The 16,491-nt window shown below is 48.9% G+C and overlaps 3 protein-coding genes and 1 long non-coding RNA gene across 9 annotated transcripts; 1 reads left to right on the top strand and 3 right to left on the bottom strand.

Moving 5' to 3' along the window:
• Positions 1-2,854: 2,854 nt before the first annotated feature.
• Positions 2,855-3,763, bottom strand: LOC122432828 (lens epithelial protein). The gene is made up of 2 exons (XM_043455065.1): positions 3,312-3,763; positions 2,855-3,222 (listed from the first exon to the last, which is right to left on the bottom strand). The coding sequence occupies exon 1, from the start codon at positions 3,629-3,631 to the stop codon at positions 3,365-3,367; it is 267 nt and encodes an 88-aa protein (XP_043311000.1). The 5' UTR covers positions 3,632-3,763; the 3' UTR covers positions 2,855-3,222; positions 3,312-3,364.
• A 303-nt stretch (positions 3,764-4,066) lies between these two features.
• FLAD1 (flavin adenine dinucleotide synthetase 1) lies at positions 4,067-10,152 on the bottom strand. Of its 6 annotated transcripts, none has more exons than XM_043455021.1 (8): positions 10,071-10,152; positions 9,280-9,504; positions 7,106-7,850; positions 6,042-6,189; positions 5,503-5,601; positions 5,235-5,424; positions 4,404-4,477; positions 4,067-4,284 (listed from the first exon to the last, which is right to left on the bottom strand). In XM_043455021.1, the coding sequence occupies exons 2-8, from the start codon at positions 9,358-9,360 to the stop codon at positions 4,149-4,151; spliced, it is 1,473 nt and encodes a 490-aa protein (XP_043310956.1). In that variant the 5' UTR covers positions 9,361-9,504; positions 10,071-10,152; the 3' UTR covers positions 4,067-4,148. The 6 variants fall into 6 exon arrangements, 5 of the variants coding, with proteins under 5 accessions (XP_043310956.1, XP_043310946.1, XP_043310982.1 ...); XM_043455011.1 differs by lacking the exon at positions 10,071-10,152 and adding an exon at positions 9,974-10,054; XM_043455047.1 differs by lacking the exon at positions 10,071-10,152 and adding an exon at positions 9,695-9,967.
• On the top strand, positions 7,684-8,527 carry LOC122432834. The gene is made up of 2 exons (XR_006266969.1): positions 7,684-7,823; positions 8,334-8,527. It is a non-coding gene; the product is annotated as an uncharacterized LOC122432834 (long non-coding RNA).
• A 2,183-nt stretch (positions 10,153-12,335) lies between the features above and the next one.
• On the bottom strand, positions 12,336-16,270 carry CKS1B (CDC28 protein kinase regulatory subunit 1B). The gene is made up of 3 exons (XM_043455142.1): positions 16,114-16,270; positions 13,487-13,614; positions 12,336-12,862 (listed from the first exon to the last, which is right to left on the bottom strand). The coding sequence occupies exons 1-3, from the start codon at positions 16,170-16,172 to the stop codon at positions 12,810-12,812; spliced, it is 240 nt and encodes a 79-aa protein (XP_043311077.1). The 5' UTR covers positions 16,173-16,270; the 3' UTR covers positions 12,336-12,809.
• Positions 16,271-16,491: the final 221 nt, after the last annotated feature.

A 16,491-nucleotide genomic window follows, 5' to 3' on the forward strand; every position in this document is an offset into this window, starting at 1 on the left:
GAGAGAGGCTCTGAATTTGAGATGAAAAAAATCTGGGTTCACCAAATGACTACCGTACTGCAGAGTACTGTTTGTGTGACTTTGGAGGGGTCATCTCAGCTCTCCGGGCTTGTTCGTTCATGTAAAGATATGATAATTACTGTTGTCCTGCCTACTTTTGAAGTGGACTTTTGTAAGGCTCAGAGCACTCTTTAGCTGAACTGGGCTTTTGGCACGGTGTGTGAGGTTTCTGTTATCCTCCCCATCTCCCTCCAGTCTCTGCACTCTCAGAGTTCTGACACTCTTTCCAGCTCTGGCACTCTCCCTGGGCTACTGGCAGTCCCTGCTTATCTCCCTCCTTCAGTTCCTACCACGGGCCACAGCCCTGGGCCCTGCCTTCCTCCACCTACCACTTCCCCAGCGGCCCTGGCCAGACGTCCCCTCCCCTGGCAAAGTCAGAAGCCTCAGACTTTAGGATCCACCTCCAGCACTGCTGCAGCTTGGGGGGAGTGAGGTCTAAGAAAGGAAAAGGAGGCAGACTTCTCCAGCTCGAGTGAGGGGAGGGCTGGAGCCCGCCAAGCAGGGTGCAGGCTACAATGGGGAAAGGGAACTCCAAATTCAGAGGCAAAGGTGAATTCTTTATCCACCTCTACACTAACCTCTGGTGCTTCCCTGGTGGCTCAGACGGCAACGCGCCTGCCTACAATGCGGGAGATCAGGGTTCAATCCTTGCGTCGGGAAGATCTCCTAGAGAAGGAAATGGCAACCCACTCCAGTATTCTTGCCTGGAAAGTCCCATGGATGGAGGAACCTGGTAGGCTACAGTCCATGGACTCGCAAAGAGTTGGACACAACTGAGTGACTTCACTCACTCACTTTCACCGCTAACCTTTCTCTGGATGGATTCAGGACCTTCTCACTGCTGTGCCCTGGGGCCCTGGAGACACCAGGGAAGAACGATGACCTGCATTTTGTGGATGCGGGGCTGCCTGGGTTAAGAAATAACCTTGATTTGGAGTACTATAGAGTACCATGCTACCATAAAAAAGAATGGACAGGCTGTAAATATACTGGTATGAAATCCTTTACAAGGTATGTGAAGCAAAAACAGCAAGGTGCAGAGCAGGGTGTAGAGTATGTTATTAACTAGAAGGACAAGTATATGCAGAATGCAGCCACTTCTGTCCACTGCTATGGCTGTAAGCTTGCTATAAGCCACCAACACATCTGGCCCCAATTGTGCCCATTAACTCCTAAGAGGTCTCTGCTGTTCTACCCTTGGTCCCCTAAAGGCTATTCTCAACCCAGCACCAGTGTGAACCTTTTAAATAAAAAAATCAGTTCATGCTCAACTGCCTACAACAGTTCCTTATTTCACTCAGCATAAAATCTCAAGTTGTTACCATGGCCTACTAGGCTTGCTCCAACTCCCATTCCTAGCTCAACTTTCTCTTTTTCCATAGCACCTATCACCTAATAACATCAATGTGCTTGTTTTTATGTTTATATTTTCTGTCTCTACCCACCAGCACGTAAACTCCAAAAGTACAGGGATCTATTTTGTTCAGTGCTGTATTCAAAGCAGCCAGAATGGCATATAGCAGATGCTCAATAATATATGTTAAATGAATGAATGAACCTTTTGCCATTTGCAACAGCATGGTTGAACCTGGAGAGTATTATGCTTAATGAAATAAGTCAGAGAGAGAAAGACAAATATGGTATGTTATCAGTCACATGTGGAATCTAAAAAACAAAACAAATGAATATAAGATATAGAGAACAAACTAGTGGTTACTAGTGGAGAGGGAAGGGGGAGGGACAGGATCTACGGGATTAAGAGGTACAAACTACTATGTATAAAATAAATAAGCTACAAGTATCTTTTGTACAGCACAGGGAATATAGCCAATATTTTATAATGAGTATAATCTATAAAAAATTTGAATCACTATGCTGTACACCTGAAACTAATATAATATTGTAAGTCAACTATATACCAATTTAAAGAACTTAAAAAAAAATGCTGTCCAAGAAATGGGTCACCGTGGTTACCTCTGGCGAGGGAAGCTAGGGGATAGGTGCTAGGGGATAAAGAATTATCAGAGTTCTTTACTCTAGGCATATATTACTTTGACAAACAAAGAAAAAGAAAACAAGCCCAGAGGAAAAGGAGTTAACTAAGAAGTCTGAGGAAGCGCTGGTCCCTGGCAGTGGGAGAAGGTGGCATACACCACCTCCAGGCCAGTGTCCCAGGGGGAAAGGCAGAACTGGGCCCCAGAGAATGCTGGGTAGAGATCCGAGGGATGCTTTGGCTGCCTCTGAGGTTGTGGGGGGTCTGAGTGGGCATGTCAGTAGGCAGGAGCAAGACGATGTAAATAACTGGCGTGTACTGACCCCAGGGAGTGATTCAGGGAGAGCGTGTGTTGGTGGCTGCCAAGGGGAAGCCAAGAGTCAATTCTGCTCATTCTGGCTGTGTCCTGTGCATTGTCGTAAGCCCGCAGCACAGCTTTCCCTTGCAGCTTTGTGTGTGAGCTAGAGGAGCAGGGCCTGCTCTCTGTAAGCTGGGAACTAGTACCAGCTCAGTGATTTCCCCAAGATCTTCAGGGGCAGGGAGCTGGCCAGATCAGGTCTTCTATTTAGGTTCCCAGCCTTACATGGAGGGCCTCAGAGAAGAACCCACCCAAGCTAGACTCCACCCTTTCTACAAGTTGGGAGGAACCTGGCCTTTCCACCCAACGCCCTCCCCACCCAGGCACCAGTGAGTCAGGAAACCTGGCTTTCAGTCTTTCTATCCAGGACAACCTCCTTTCCTCCCTGGCTCCAGACTCTTCCGGTGCTGACTTTTTCTGATTCCCCTGTAGACATTTAGAACTTTCGGTCTCAAGGCCTGTTTATTATACATATAGTTCAGTGATTCTCAAACAGAGAGACTGGGGGCAGGCCATTCCTGGTATTGGGAGGGTATGGTAAGATCAGCCATCTGGGCCAGCAGGCTCCCCGAGCCAGACTTGGAGGAGCGCCAGGTCTGCTGCAGTCTGACTGGGGTCCTAGCCAGCGGGCCAAGCCCCTGTGCACCAGAGGTGCGCTGGCGGTGGGGGCTGGGAACGGAGGCCCAGAGACGAGGCAGGTCTGACAGATGGCACAAACTCGAAACAGGATAGCACTTCACTCGTTGTTTGTGGCCCATCCTTGGTCAAGCACAGCTGGCCCCGGGAGTCTTGATGGATGCTGGACTGGGTGCTAGAAAAAGAAGAACGGGAAGCTGAGAGGCAGGTTCTGCCACAGAAGTTGCAGCCGTGCCTCCTGTCTGTCTGCCCTACCCTGCCCACCTGAGCGATGCCGGCCATGGTGCCCGTGGAGTGGAGGCAGGTCTCTGCCACCGTTAATCCAGCAGCTCCTTGATACACCAGCAGCAGAGGAGGATGTAGACCATTTCCTTCAGGGTCCGCTGCAGGCCCTCCCACCCTGTACCCATCTTCATGATGGGAACCCGAAGTCCAGTGTCTCGCAGGACCCCTGCGAGGGAGAAGGGCAGGGCCTGGGCTAGGGGCTGTGTCCGGGGCTGCATGTGGGCTGCAGCTATGGAAGGGTGTGGGAGCTGCGTCCAGTGCCTTTTATCAACATTGTCCCCACCCCCTTCAGACCTCATGACTGTGGGCACAAGGGCCCCAGGGTCTAGCACAGGGAAGGTTCTGGGCCGGAGAATGGGCTGAGTCAGCCCCTGTGCCCAGGGATGCTGGGATGGGGTTAGTAGGAGGGCCCGGCCACTCCATCTTTCATCCTCCACGGCCAGGCCAGCTCAGCTTCCCTTCTTCCAGCCTGGGTCCTGAAACCCTGGGTCCACTGCCTGGTTGTCCCTCCCCCCTCCCCCCAGGGTTGGCACTGCTCCCTGTTTCCGCCCTCTAGTGGGCTCCTGATGAGACTGGCACTGAAAATCATCAGTGAGAGCTCCTTCCCAGCCTGTGCTGCCCCCACCATCCCCCTTAGAGTGAGCACTGGGGGCTCCGAGCTGCCAGGGCCTGGCTTCCTTTTGCTTCTCCCATTCCCTGAAGCAGGAAGACAAAGGCACAGCCAGAGCCACAGGCACAGGAGAGGTGGTTTATTGACAGGTTAGACCCCAGGACGGCCTCCTTCCTTCCCGCCTTGAAAAGGGCGGGAGTGGGAGGTCATGTGCGGGAGTTCCGCTCCTCATCTTCATTCTCAAGCAGGTAGGCTGGACGGTAGGTGGGCTGTCCTCCTGGGCTCAGGCACTTCAGGGCTGGGTTCCGTACCGTGTTCTCCCGGCTTCCCAGTGACGTGTAGCTGGGTGGGGGGTGGGGTGGGGGTGGTGGAGAGTGTGGTGGGTTTCTGATGGGCTTGGTGTTCCCAATCCCACACACTCATGTCTTCCACATGCCCGTCCCGTTCCCCCAACACCTTACCCTCGGTCATACAGGATACAGTAGGGGACAAACAGTTGGCGCAGGAAGTCCCAGATGTCTCTGTAGGTCCAGTCCTGGGAGGCCAGAGTCAGAGCAGACTCACAAATACTCCCCCTCCAACATCTATCCTCATACCCCTGGGAAAGGGCCTATCCCGGCTCTTCCGCTCCCCTAGCCTCTGAGGGAGGACCTGCTACTAAACTCTCTGGTGCATCTTGCTCTGTGTACGCCAATCAATGAGAGAAACCATCCTGTCCCCTCTCCATTCTCAATCCAACCTCCACTGACATGTAATTTCCAGGAGGAAAGGGAGAGGCTGTTCAAGGCTATTTGTGTAAGCTTGTGCTGTCCAGTAGAACTATCTGCAATGATGGAAATGGTCTATATCTATGCTGTCTAACATGGTAGTCATTTGACATAAGGCTAGTACAACGTACAACTAAGGAACAGAAGTTTGAATTGTATTTAATTAAAAAATTGAGATATAATTCACAAGCAATGATATTCATCTTTTTAAAGTATACAATTCAATTTTTTAAAGCAATATGTATTTCATTTCAATTAATTACAATTCAAGTGTAAATAAATGGCTCACGGCTACCATATTGGACAGCACAGGTCTAAGACACTGTTCGGTCCACAATGCTTGCCGTTGAATTAGTGCTCAATAAAACCTGATCAAAAGGCTGAATGAACAAATACCACTGCCTCCCTTGGCTGATGGGCCATTTCATCTAAGCCCCAGGGTCTAACCCTCCCACCCCAGGAAGCCAGGGTGCAATGACTGAGAGGGGACAGGAGACTGAAGGTGGTAAACCCCCTTCCCCATACCAGGAGCGGGTTGATGCGCATGAATGAAGGCCAGCCTGGGTCAGTGGGGCTGAAGGGGCAGAGGCTGCAGGAGTAGGGGTCAGTGCGGCGGGTGCCCATCAGCACCGCCTCAAGCTGGGGGTGCCGCGCCTGCAGCTCACTCAGGGCCTGCTTCATGTCTCCCTCAGCCTCCAGCACTTGCAGATTGTACCTGAGGAAGAGCGCCGGGAGTCAGGAGTGGGCCCTGCCAAGCCCCTCTGGGATCCCAAATCTCCAAGGCCCCTGGTACCTCTTGATGGTGTCCTGTAGAAACTGCTCCAGCTCAGGGAAAGGGGAGATGCTGCGGATATACAGGATCTGGAGGGGCTCCTGAGCATCAGGGCACTTCCTGGGGAGGGGGCAGGATCCATTGGCTTGCCAGGATGGGCAGGGAAACGCTCTCCAGAGAGCTTGCTCTGTTCCCTTTGGCCACTGGGATAGACACCCTCTCCTCCTCCTTTTTCCTCATCCTTCTCATCTGAAGGGAAGAACCCATTTCCTCTGGCAAGCCCACTCAGATCTCTCAAATCTGGAGCCCATACTCGTACCTCCCCGACAGGACTGTGACCTCCCTGTGGTTGGGGAAGGTGGCTTGCACATCCATACCCAGGGCCAGGCAGGTGTCAGATGCTCAATAAATATGGGGAGGAACGGAACTGAGAGGTCACTGTGGCTACCACCCTGCCAAGCCCCACCCAGACACCCCCCTTCCTTCCTGCTTCTTAGGATGGGGAACTAGCAAATGGGGCAGCTCTATCTCTGGGGTCTGCCTCCAGGGGGTGAGCTCACCTCTGCACTGCGGCGTGGAAGAGGTGCAGGAGGGCAGTGCAGTCCTTGCCCCCGTTGAAGCCCACGCAGAGCTGGGTGAGGCTGTATCGAGCCAGGGCAGTCTCAATGGTCTGGAGGGCGCCTGCCACCTTCTCCCCCAGAGAAGACCCTGCCAGGCAGGCAGGGAAGAGGGCATCAGCTTAGATACATATGGCTGTCAAAGGGCAGGGGTGGCCAAGCTGCCCTTGCTTAAGCCCCTCTCTATCTTCCCAGTGTTCAATTCCCTCATCTGCCCCCTGCCCGCCATTGAGCCATACCTCACGGTATTCTTCACCTCAGTGTATTCCCTCTGGGGGTCCTGGTTTCTTTTCATTCTCCTAAAGCTCCTGCTGTTTCCTTCCCTCTTTCACACTGTTTCCTCTTGCTCATCTCCTGGTCTAACCAAATTCTTCTTGCGTGTGTGTGTGCTAAGTCGCTTCAGTTGTGTCTCTTTGTGACCCTACGGACTGTATCCCGCCAGGCTCCTCTGTCCACTGGATTCTCCAGGCAAGAATATTGGAGTGGATTGCTATGCTCTCCTCCAGGGGATCTTCCTGACCTAGGGATCGAACCTGTGTCTCTTAAGTCTTCTGCATTGGCAGGGGGGTTTTTTACCACTAGCGCCATGTGAAAATCCTCCTTATCACTCAGCTTATACGTCAGTCATGCAGGGAAGCCTTCTCTGACCCCAGATCAAGGCTAATCTCCCTGCTGTGGAAACCCCCTCATCACTGACCCCTCATGCACAATTACCTTTTTTTTTTTTTCACAATTACCTTTTTAACATCCCCCTCTCCTGTTAAATAAAACTACTTGTCCAGAGCAAGGGTACCTCTGTCCTGTTGAGCTAAACCCCCAACACCCAGCACAATGTTGCTGAAAGGAGGTACTCAATTGATGTTTATTGGAAGAATGAATGAATCTGCTGTAGCTATCTTCTACCTTCTCTTGGATCTGCGGCAAGCCTCCAACAGCCCACCACTCCTAAGACCTAGGGTGGCACCAGTGGTCTGGTGCCTTCTGCCCCTTCCCCAGAAGGCCCCTACCTGACTCAGTGAGTTTGTACACGGCCTCACCGGCCTGCTCCACGGCATTGGGCACGTAGGGGACCACTGATCCCTGGGGCAGACGGGCGGTCAGGTAGGCCAGGCATTCCTCCAGGGGCCCTTCTTCCTCCGAGTCCAGTGTCAGCTTCACCTGATAGTAGTTGCTGCCCCAGTCAGGGTAGGAACCCAGGCCAAGCCTGCGCCCAAAATGGGCCTGGGCCTCAGCCAGGATGGGGGCGATAGAGGCCTCGTTAGCTGCCACATACATTTCCCGCAAGTGGAACTGAACAGCTGTGTTTTGGAACAGCCCCTTCAGCCCTTCCAGCACCCGACGCAGCAGCTCCGGAATTCCCGGGAAGAGGTAGACATTTCGGACGGAGACTAGTGGGAATCGGAAGGGGTGGCCAGTGCGAGGATCTGTGCCATAATGCAGGCGGGCAGAGGCAGGCACCCGCGACAGTTTCTCCCAGCCCGCCCCTCCTAGGGCCTTGATGGCCGCTTCCAGCTCAGGGTGTGGCTTAAGCTCGTCCCCAAAGGCCTGGGCCACTGCCTCAAAGGTCACATCATCATGTGTGGGGCCGATGCCCCCTGCTGTGAGGACGTGGGTGAAACGGCTGGAGAAAGCTGTGACCTCAGCTGCGATGGTGGCTACCTCGTCGGGTACCACGGAGACTCGGCACACCTGGACCCCCAGGGAACGCAGTGTCCGGCACAGAAAGTAGGTGTTGGTGTCTTGAGTGTGTCCCTGGGAGATTGGGGGTGGGGAAGATGAGCGTGTCAGTGCTGTGGGGATGCAGGGCAAAGGAGGAAGGATCAAGCTGCAACTGCCTGCTGACGGAGCACTCTGCTCTTTGGGGGACACCCACTTCCAGCAGCCCACAAGCCCACACTGGGCCCAAGAGTGGGAAAATCCATGTGAATGGAGTCAGGGGTAATGTGATCCACCTTGGGCTTCCATCTCTGCGCCTGGACCTTGACCTCCTCTTTGCTTATCGATTCAATTATCAATTTTATGTGGACCACTCATCCACTTCCTTATCAACCCTGACAGTTTCAGGCCCCTGGCCCCAAGTGCTTAAGGGCATCTTCAGATTCCTGGCCGTTGTCACTTTGGTCAGTGGCATCCTCAGACACTGTCTACAGCCTGTCAGGCCCTTCATGCTGTCAATTCTACTTCTGAAATGTCTCTCCATCTGCTCTCTTCTTTGTTCCTACTGCTACCAAACAGGTCCTTGGCACTTTTCACCTGGATGGTGGCAACAGACCCCTGGCCAGGCTCCCAGTGTCCTGCCACAGCACTCTGCCCTAGGCCTCCGCAGCAACCTTCCTAACATGTCACTGTGATTGTGTCACTCTTGGCTGAAAAGTCGCTTGTTATTTCCAACCATATACAGAATAAAGTTCAAATTCCTTTACAGAATATTCAAGGCTGTGTGTCTATGGTGTGTACACATGCACTCTTCTTTTCTAGCCCCATCTCCTTCTATTTCTCTACAGAGTTTAGTGGTTAAGGTTGGCTCTGGTGTAAATGTGACTCAAGTTGGAATCCCACCTACCACTTACTAGCTGTTCAGGGAAAGCTTCTCAGCCTTTCTCAAGCCTCAGTCTCTATCTATTAATTGAGATTTGTAATAGAAGTACCCACATCATAAGGATAAGGATTAGGAAAATCATATATGTGATGTAATACAAGCACACTGCCAGGCCCTAGTAAGCACTCAATATTACTATTACAAACCTGATGCCCACCATGACCTCTAGTGACACTTCCCTGATCATTCAGAAGAGATTTCCCCCTTCTAGTACTTTCCTTCTATCTCTCCTGAATGCTTTGGATCATTTTTCCAAATAGGTTGGACATAACTCTGAAATAATACATGCACCTGTACCTCCTATACATGCTGGACTCCTTGTCATTTCTGTAAAGGTCCTCCTCCCCCTACCATACTGCTTGGCAGTTTGTAGGGACTTTGCTACAAGTTTTTCAACAGAGTAATTGAAAAAATAAGGGTCACTTTTCCTCCAATATCTTGGACTCACTCCAGGGCCCTACTGCAGCAAGAGGGCTCCCACCCTGGTTCACCCTCCCTCAACAGAACGTGGAGAAAGCTCCCAAGGACCGGAGAATGCTACCACCGCCCCCCACCCCCGCCCCCGCCCTGTCCCAGACACACCTTGAGGATCTCATCTCCAACAATGATGATGCCCGCTGTCACGTTGCGCCCTGGCGGAGGTTCAGAGGCCCTAGATGCCATGGTCCTGCCTTCTCTGCCCCTCTGGAAGGCCCTCCAGTAGCCACCCAGACCCCCAAATAGGGGTCGCAAGCACTGGGGGCCCGCCAGGTCTACAGGGCACTGGGGGTCATAGCTTGGGAACAGGGATTCCGGGGTGGAGGGAACCTGGAGGAGCCAGAAAGGACAATGGGGAAGAGGAGGAGTGCATAGTTTTCCTCATCAGGCCCTTGACAATCGACTCCTTTATCCCTGTCCGTTTAGTAAACGTGTTCTTAAACTCTAGCCCATACCTCTTTTAATGTCTTCTATGCTCCGTCCTAGTCTCCTTTATTAAAATGTCCTCTCCCGAACCTACCAGTTAAAAATGTCTTCTGTCTGCAGAGCTCGGTTCTTCTAGGGTCGGCTCTATCCAGGGCATCTGCACTTTTATATTTATATGTTTCTTCTCTTTGGGGCACCTGTCCCTTTAAATGTCTACCTTATTCTGGGCCTTGGCCCCTTTAAATGCGTTCCCTCCTTCCACCACCGACCAGAACTCAGCAGCCTTCTTCTGCAGTCTTCCACACCCTTTCTAGCCCAGAATCCTGTCTTTTCCCGCCACGCTTCAGACTGCTGAACTCTTCCAGGTTCTCACCTGCCTCTTGCCCCTTCACCGGGTCTTTCCCTCTCTCCTTTCCTCCTGTCTCGGGGCAGCTTCCGTACTCAGAGTCCCGCCTCAGACTTACACTCACCTCATACTAATTGGTTATTTTGGCCGTCGCTCAGACTACTTTTATGGGTCCATTGGTGTAGTCGACTATCGCTCGCGAGCCTTAGCCAGAGGGCGGGAGTAGTGCTGGGTTGTTATTGGCGACAACCACGTGGCCGCCCTCACCCGGAAGCGAGGGGGCTGGGCCTTAGCCGGGGGGCGGGGCTTTTCTCTCAGGAAAGAACCTGAGGAGTGGAAGGAGCGGAGGGGACTGAAAGGGCTCTAAGGTGTTTGTGGTGCTCCCCTCTGGTGCTGGAAGTAAAGAGATGCTTGACTCTAACCTCCGCTCAGTGTTCAGATTCTTGCGTGCACATACTATCTGTTATTCATGAACCACGACTCTGAGGGGTCAGGGGCTGGCACTGCAGGTGGAAGTTGGACGGACACCAAGAAAAATTGTCAGGATTGCCTGTGAGCTAATGAGATCCTGGTGGTGAGCTTTTATTGTGTGGAACTTTCATTTGTCTCTCTTATAAACGATAGAGCTAATTACTTCAAATTTTTGACAACGAAGTCTTGCCCCACCTTGTTCCAGATGGTGCTTTAAACAACCTCTCCCAGTTAATTGGTCTTGTAGGTACAAGTGAGGGCAGAGACAAAGGGAGGGCCACATGTCCACTTTGGATTCTCAGCTTCCACTTATTTTACTTGTCTCTGGTCTAAAAGTACTTAATACTCCTACCAATCTTCTGGGGGCCTTTTTAATATGCTGATTAAATCTACAGGGTTCTGGCCGTTTGGGTGGGGCCAGAGGTCTGCATTTAACAAACCCTCCTGTCATCCTGATGCCATTGCTTTTTGTAGTAAAGGTCTAAAATTTCATGTGGAGAACTACTGAACCACACCTGCCTCATTTTACTCTCCTAAAACCCCTCTAAGAGAGAGATGCCCATTTTACAGATGGGCAACAGGCTCAAATAGGTGACGAGATGCCACATAAAAACCACAAAAACACTACAGTGAATAATAGAGTCAGGCTTCTAGAACCTTCAAGTAATAAGCCCAGTTTTGTTTTATTTTTCCAATTAAGGGAGTCTCAGCTCTAAAAAACAAACTTGGGCTTTCCTAATGGCATAAGCCATATGCTACAGTATCTTTCTTAATAATCATGGTGATATTTGACAAGCCCCTCCCTAAAATGCCTCCTCCCTACCCCTCAACATCAGCTCCGAGTCTTTTAGTGGGTTCTCAAACTTAAGTGTGCACCAGAATCACCTAGAGAGCTTGTTGAAATGTCTCTGTGTCCAACCAACCCTCAGAGTTTGATTCAGTAGGCCTAGGGTGGAGTCCAAGAACGAGCACTTCTAAGGAATTTTCAGGTGATATTGATGCTTCTGGACCAGGGACCACACCTCTACTGCTGACTACTACTGCTCTAGGAATAAATGAGTGAAAAATAAGAGAAAGTGGGAAGATTAATCTCCCTTACTTAGCACTACTATTAAAAGTAGAAGGTAAGCTATTATTTGGCAAAATGTTTCTTAAATAGTAACGGTTTACAACCGTTTTCTCAAAGCTCAGTGCAGTAACTACCTGTTTAAGAATGCTTGAAATCCCCTTATCCAGGCCATACCCCAGACCAATTAAGTCAACTTCCCTGGGAATGACTCCGGTGATTCCAATGTTTGGCCAAAGTGAGAACCACTGAAAACACTCCCAAACCACTCTGTGGAGTGAACAGGCCATAGGTGTGCTGGAGCCTTAGGCTGGTCAGGAAGTGGAGTATACTAGCAGCTTGTGACCCTATGGACTATAGCCCGCCAGGCTCTTCTATCCATGGAATTCTCCAGGCAAGAGTAGAATACTGGAGTGGGTAGCCATTCCCTTCTCCAGAGGATCTTCCCAACCCAGGGATCGAATTTGGGTCTCCTGCATTGCAGGAAGATTTTTTTTACCGTCTGAACCACCAGGGAGGCCCCCAAAACCCTTGTGTGCCCTTCAGAAAAATCAGACTATGTTAATGGCAGTACCTGACCATAGAAAACAACTGATTTGTTTTGATGAGATGATGTTGTCCCTATATAACCTCTCTTAGGCCTGCAATTAGAGTGAAATATTTCAGTAGATATTTGACAGCAAAGTCTACTTAAAGTAGATTACAAACCAGTTACTTGAATGTTGAAACAAACCTCAATGTCAACAAAGAGCCGAGCTTCATTATCTTACTGAAGGGCATATAACTAGAACCATGATAGTGAGGGTGATGCCCTGAGAGAAGGGGGGAAAAAAAACTTTAACAATTAGAGAATTAGATTATAAAAACATTCTCTTTAATCAAGGCTTTTAACATGGAACAGATTTCTTGGAATAAAATGGAAAGTTTCCAATATACTGAAACATAAATCAACATACACACAACACCTGGCAGGAAAAAACCAAAACAGCCAAGTTTACACAATCCCTGTAATAGCCGTGGTCTTATTCTCAGATGCTTTCTCCATCTGTCAACCGTGTTCTGCTGGATTCAGAGCTCACGTAGATTTTGGGGGTCACACTTAGCTGAGGCTGCAACCCAGAGAGCACTCACTCATCTAGCTGGGCTGTGGTCCTTCCTGTCAGTTCTGCTCAAGAAGCAAAGCAGTCACCAGCACATTCAGTGTATTGAAAATCCTTTAAATATCAAAGTGAGAAACAAGAAGGCAACACAATAATGTCATCAGGAAGATGTTAGCAAGTGAGGACAGCTGTGTAAAGCTTGAGGCTGAAAAGTGGCTCCTCAGCTTCATTTCTTTGGTTTCTTGGGCAGTGGCCGCCGGAACAGCAAGATGTGAGGTTCTGAAAGAGTGAGTGAGTGAGTGAGATCTAAAGAGTAAGTAAAATCACACCATCCTATGCACAACCTATAGTGTATCCCACTCCCACTTCCCAGCTATCACCACTTAGATCTTTGTAACTAAACGAAGATTTAAGCATATGGCCTTAGAAGCAGACCCAGAAGCCTGGCTTGTGTGCCAAGCACAGAATTGTTAATATCGGTTCTCTTGCTAAGTTTCTATAGCCCCAGGGTGCCCTTTATTAGTTTTGCCTGGTGGTTTGGTGTCTGGTGCCTTATCGAGAAATATACTTTCCTTTGTTTATTTGGAACACACCTCAAAATTCACTTTCTGATGGAGAATGAAGAAGAGGCCATAACCTCTACACCAAGATATATGTGGCCTTTAAATATATATATATGTATATATATTCTCTGACTGAATTAGAGATTAAAGGAGTTTTGTTTTTTTCCTTTTCCCCTCCAGTGACAGATTGTATCTGAACCTCCCAGATACTTTATTTCTTATTTTTGGTCACTCCTGTTTTTCTAGACAGCTGGTGAGTTAAGAAACCAGTAAATCATCCCCGCCTATCATTCCTTCATTTCCTTGGTCCTAGATGGTTGCTTTCTGCCATTGCACTGACCTGGTTCATGGATCATATAATGGACCCATCCCTGACTCTGCTGAACACCAAGATTCCTCCATTCAGATTCAGACATCAAATGTGTTTTAGGGACCAGCTTGGCTATGTCCTTGGGCAACATGACATGCCTGTAATAGAAACATGGGAAGGTGGGAAATTTGTATCAGTACTGGGTACAATCTATCAGATGAGGGGGCCAGCAGGTAAAGCCAAGACAGACAAGAGAAACCAGTTTGTAACGGCAGGGAGTTTATAAAATCTTACTGTAGTGCAAAGGCAGCTAGAAATAAAGCCCAAGTTATGGGCCAAGTTACATAAATTCTCACGAAAGTATATTAGTAAGTACTTATTAATGAATAACACCCATGAATGAGCGCCAAAATCCCAGGCACTGATGATACATTATAGTCCTCTAGTTGATTACTCTTAAATAATATAACGGGAGCCCCAGACATACACACATAGTGTTAATAATTAAAGGTGGTTCTGAACAGGGTTGTAAGTAAGGGAGAAAAGTGATTTCAGAGAGGAAAGGCCTATCAGGGAGTGCTGTGTGGAAGAGCCAGAACATAAAATCAAATATATGGAGAAGGAAATGGCAACCCACTCCAGTATTCTTGCTTGGGGAATTCCATGGACAGAGGAGCCTATCGGGCTATAATCCATGGGGTCGCAAAGAGTTGGACACGACTTAGTGACTAAACAACAACAAAGATATCTATTTATACATTTATACTTATATAAATTTCTTTGGCCTATGTATAAAAATGTCCATAATCCCCTCCCTTATTTTTAAGTTTTACAATTTACAACTTTACAAAAACCTGAAGGCAAACAAATTTTTCTCATAATCCATTTGGTTACTAAATCTGAGATGACCTGAATTTATCTGCTGGTGAAATAAAGGCTTTTTTGCCCGCCCCCGCCCCCAAGAATGAAACAGAAAAATCTTATCTTTTAAAATCTATCCTCAGTTACATTTTTCAACTCTGAAAGGATGTGCCACGAGACTTCTTTGGGGGGAGACTCCATGCTTTCCTAACCAAGGATAAGTCTCCTTTTATAGCAAAGAAATTACTACTTGAATTGGGGTGACCCAGACTTGATTTTGTTCAGTGAAACTGTATTGAATGCTCTCTCTGTGCTAAGTAAAAGGGACTGCACCCCTCCAGCCCCCCGAGGGTCAATTCTAGTCTAAATGTCTGAAAACAGCTTACATCCTAACAAGCCCCTGGCATAAAGACTGGCTTCTAGGACTATGTAGACCAAAAAAAAAAGAAAAACCCAAACCTTTCCTTAAATTAAATATCACTGCCAAGACTTACATCCTTCAGAGGATGAAACTAGTGATGTCTCCCTAGCCCTGCAAATACATTTTAAGCACATAATTTTAGTTAGCCTAGTTCAGATGTAGAGAAAAACAGCTGAGGAAAAGAAAGTTAATTGGGTCCAAAACAGGGCTGGAGTGTTTTTTTTTTTTTTTTTTTTTTCTTTTGGTCTGGATGGTAGTTGCAGCATGTGGGACCTAGTTCCCTGACCAGGGATTGAACTCAGGTCCCCTGCATGGGGAATTTGGCGTCTTAGCCACTGGACCACCAGTGAGATCCCAGAGCCAGCATATTTGTCAGCATACACCAAGTTCTCCAGAAGGCTCAGAGCCCTGCACTAGGCTGAAGAAACACAAGAAAATCAAGCCTCCAGTTGTTTTAACTATTAACGCTTACTACAGATTAGTGGAGTGCCAACATTTGTAAAATTCTTTGTCTTGCCTTATTTTCTAATCTAGAATTATATGGACTTAGGGTTTATCGAATGCAAACTCTGTACGGAGTCCTTTCTTTATAATGCTTGGTAAATCCTACATGCTTCCACCACAACCTACCTGAACATAGCTCTATCATACCAATTATCTTCTTCTTTCTGAAGCCTGTCAGTATTTCCACATATTTTTTAGGTCTGTTGAAAGCAGGGACCATGGCTTATCCGTGTACTTTAGCAGAACACCTGAAACCTATAAACACTCCATAATTGTTTCCCAAGTAGATGCCCTTCAAACATTCGACGGTAATCTCTTAGGGCCATATTAAGTCTTTCCTCAGTGTTCCTGGTCAGTTTTATTCCATTCCAGTTCCTCGAAGCCCCCCTTCCTAAAACAAATCAGACAACCACGCCCCTTTCCCATGGATTAATAAGCAATACCCAGGCTCTCTTAGAACTCCCCGCACTTTGAAGACTCGAGGAAAATTCAAGCTTCGCCTTTGCCACCTTCTCCCATAAGGCTCTACGGTGTGGCTGTAATACAAGCAGTCTCAAGAAGGCAAGTTCAGTTTACTGAACTGAGGTGAGAGAATGGTCCAGAAACCCGCAAAGCTGAGGGTGGTCAGTATTCTAACATTCGAACACTCTAACCACGACCACCCACGCCTCCTTCCAAATTCGCTATCACTTCAGGGTTTTTTTTTGATTGCCCCCTACCTTTCGCGCATGCGCTTTACACTCAACACACCCATTCCCGTTAATCTCCCGCGCATGCGCTAACTCTGCTGTTTCAATCCCCGTTACCAACTTCTCGTGCCCTCAGTTGTCAAAACTCACGACCTTGATTTTGCCCCCGCGCCGGCACTAACCGGTACTCGAACTCCTCGTCGTCGTATTTGTCCGAATAGTAAATTTGTTTGTGCGACATAATCACTCTGCCTGAGGACCTTCAGCCCCGCGCCGCCAACCTCCGAACAACTCCCAGCAGCACGCGCTCCCACCCTCTTTGGCCTCGCTTTCAAACACGCCGCCTGCGCTTTCTATTGGTCCCTCTGACGGAAGGCGGGACAACCCCACCTTCAAGCCTCCGATTGGCTTAGATTTGCTTCTACTCAAGTCCTTATTGGAATGAACATTGCTTAAGAATTGGCGTGAGTAAAAAATAGGCCTTTTATTGGCTATCACTGCCACTGTGCGCGTCCTCGCGCTGCCATTGGTTGATTCGGGAAAGTGGGACGGGTGAAGGA

This window comes from Cervus canadensis, chromosome 2, assembly GCF_019320065.1.
Source record: "Cervus canadensis isolate Bull #8, Minnesota chromosome 2, ASM1932006v1, whole genome shotgun sequence".
Classification (NCBI taxonomy): Eukaryota; Metazoa; Chordata; class Mammalia; order Artiodactyla; family Cervidae; genus Cervus; species Cervus canadensis.

Excerpts from the sequence above, each read along its gene's own strand:
- LOC122432828 (XM_043455065.1), bottom strand. The coding sequence starts at position 3,631 with ATGAGGTCTGAAGGGGGTGGGGACAATGTTGATAAAAGGCACTGGACG.
- FLAD1 (XM_043455021.1), bottom strand. The coding sequence starts at position 9,360 with ATGGCATCTAGGGCCTCTGAACCTCCGCCAGGGCGCAACGTGACAGCG. Across the intron at positions 7,851-9,279 it reads TTGGAGATGAGATCCTCAAG|GGACACACTCAAGACACCAA; the intron begins GTGTGTCTGGGA and ends CCAATCTCCCAG. Across the intron at positions 5,425-5,502 it reads CTACAGGACACCATCAAGAG|GTACAATCTGCAAGTGCTGG; the intron begins GTACCAGGGGCC and ends GCTCTTCCTCAG.
- CKS1B (XM_043455142.1), bottom strand. The coding sequence starts at position 16,172 with ATGTCGCACAAACAAATTTACTATTCGGACAAATACGACGACGAGGAG. Across the intron at positions 13,615-16,113 it reads GACGAGGAGTTCGAGTACCG|GCATGTCATGTTGCCCAAGG; the intron begins GTTAGTGCCGGC and ends TTTCTATTACAG. Across the intron at positions 12,863-13,486 it reads TTATATGATCCATGAACCAG|AACCTCACATCTTGCTGTTC; the intron begins GTCAGTGCAATG and ends TCACTCTTTCAG.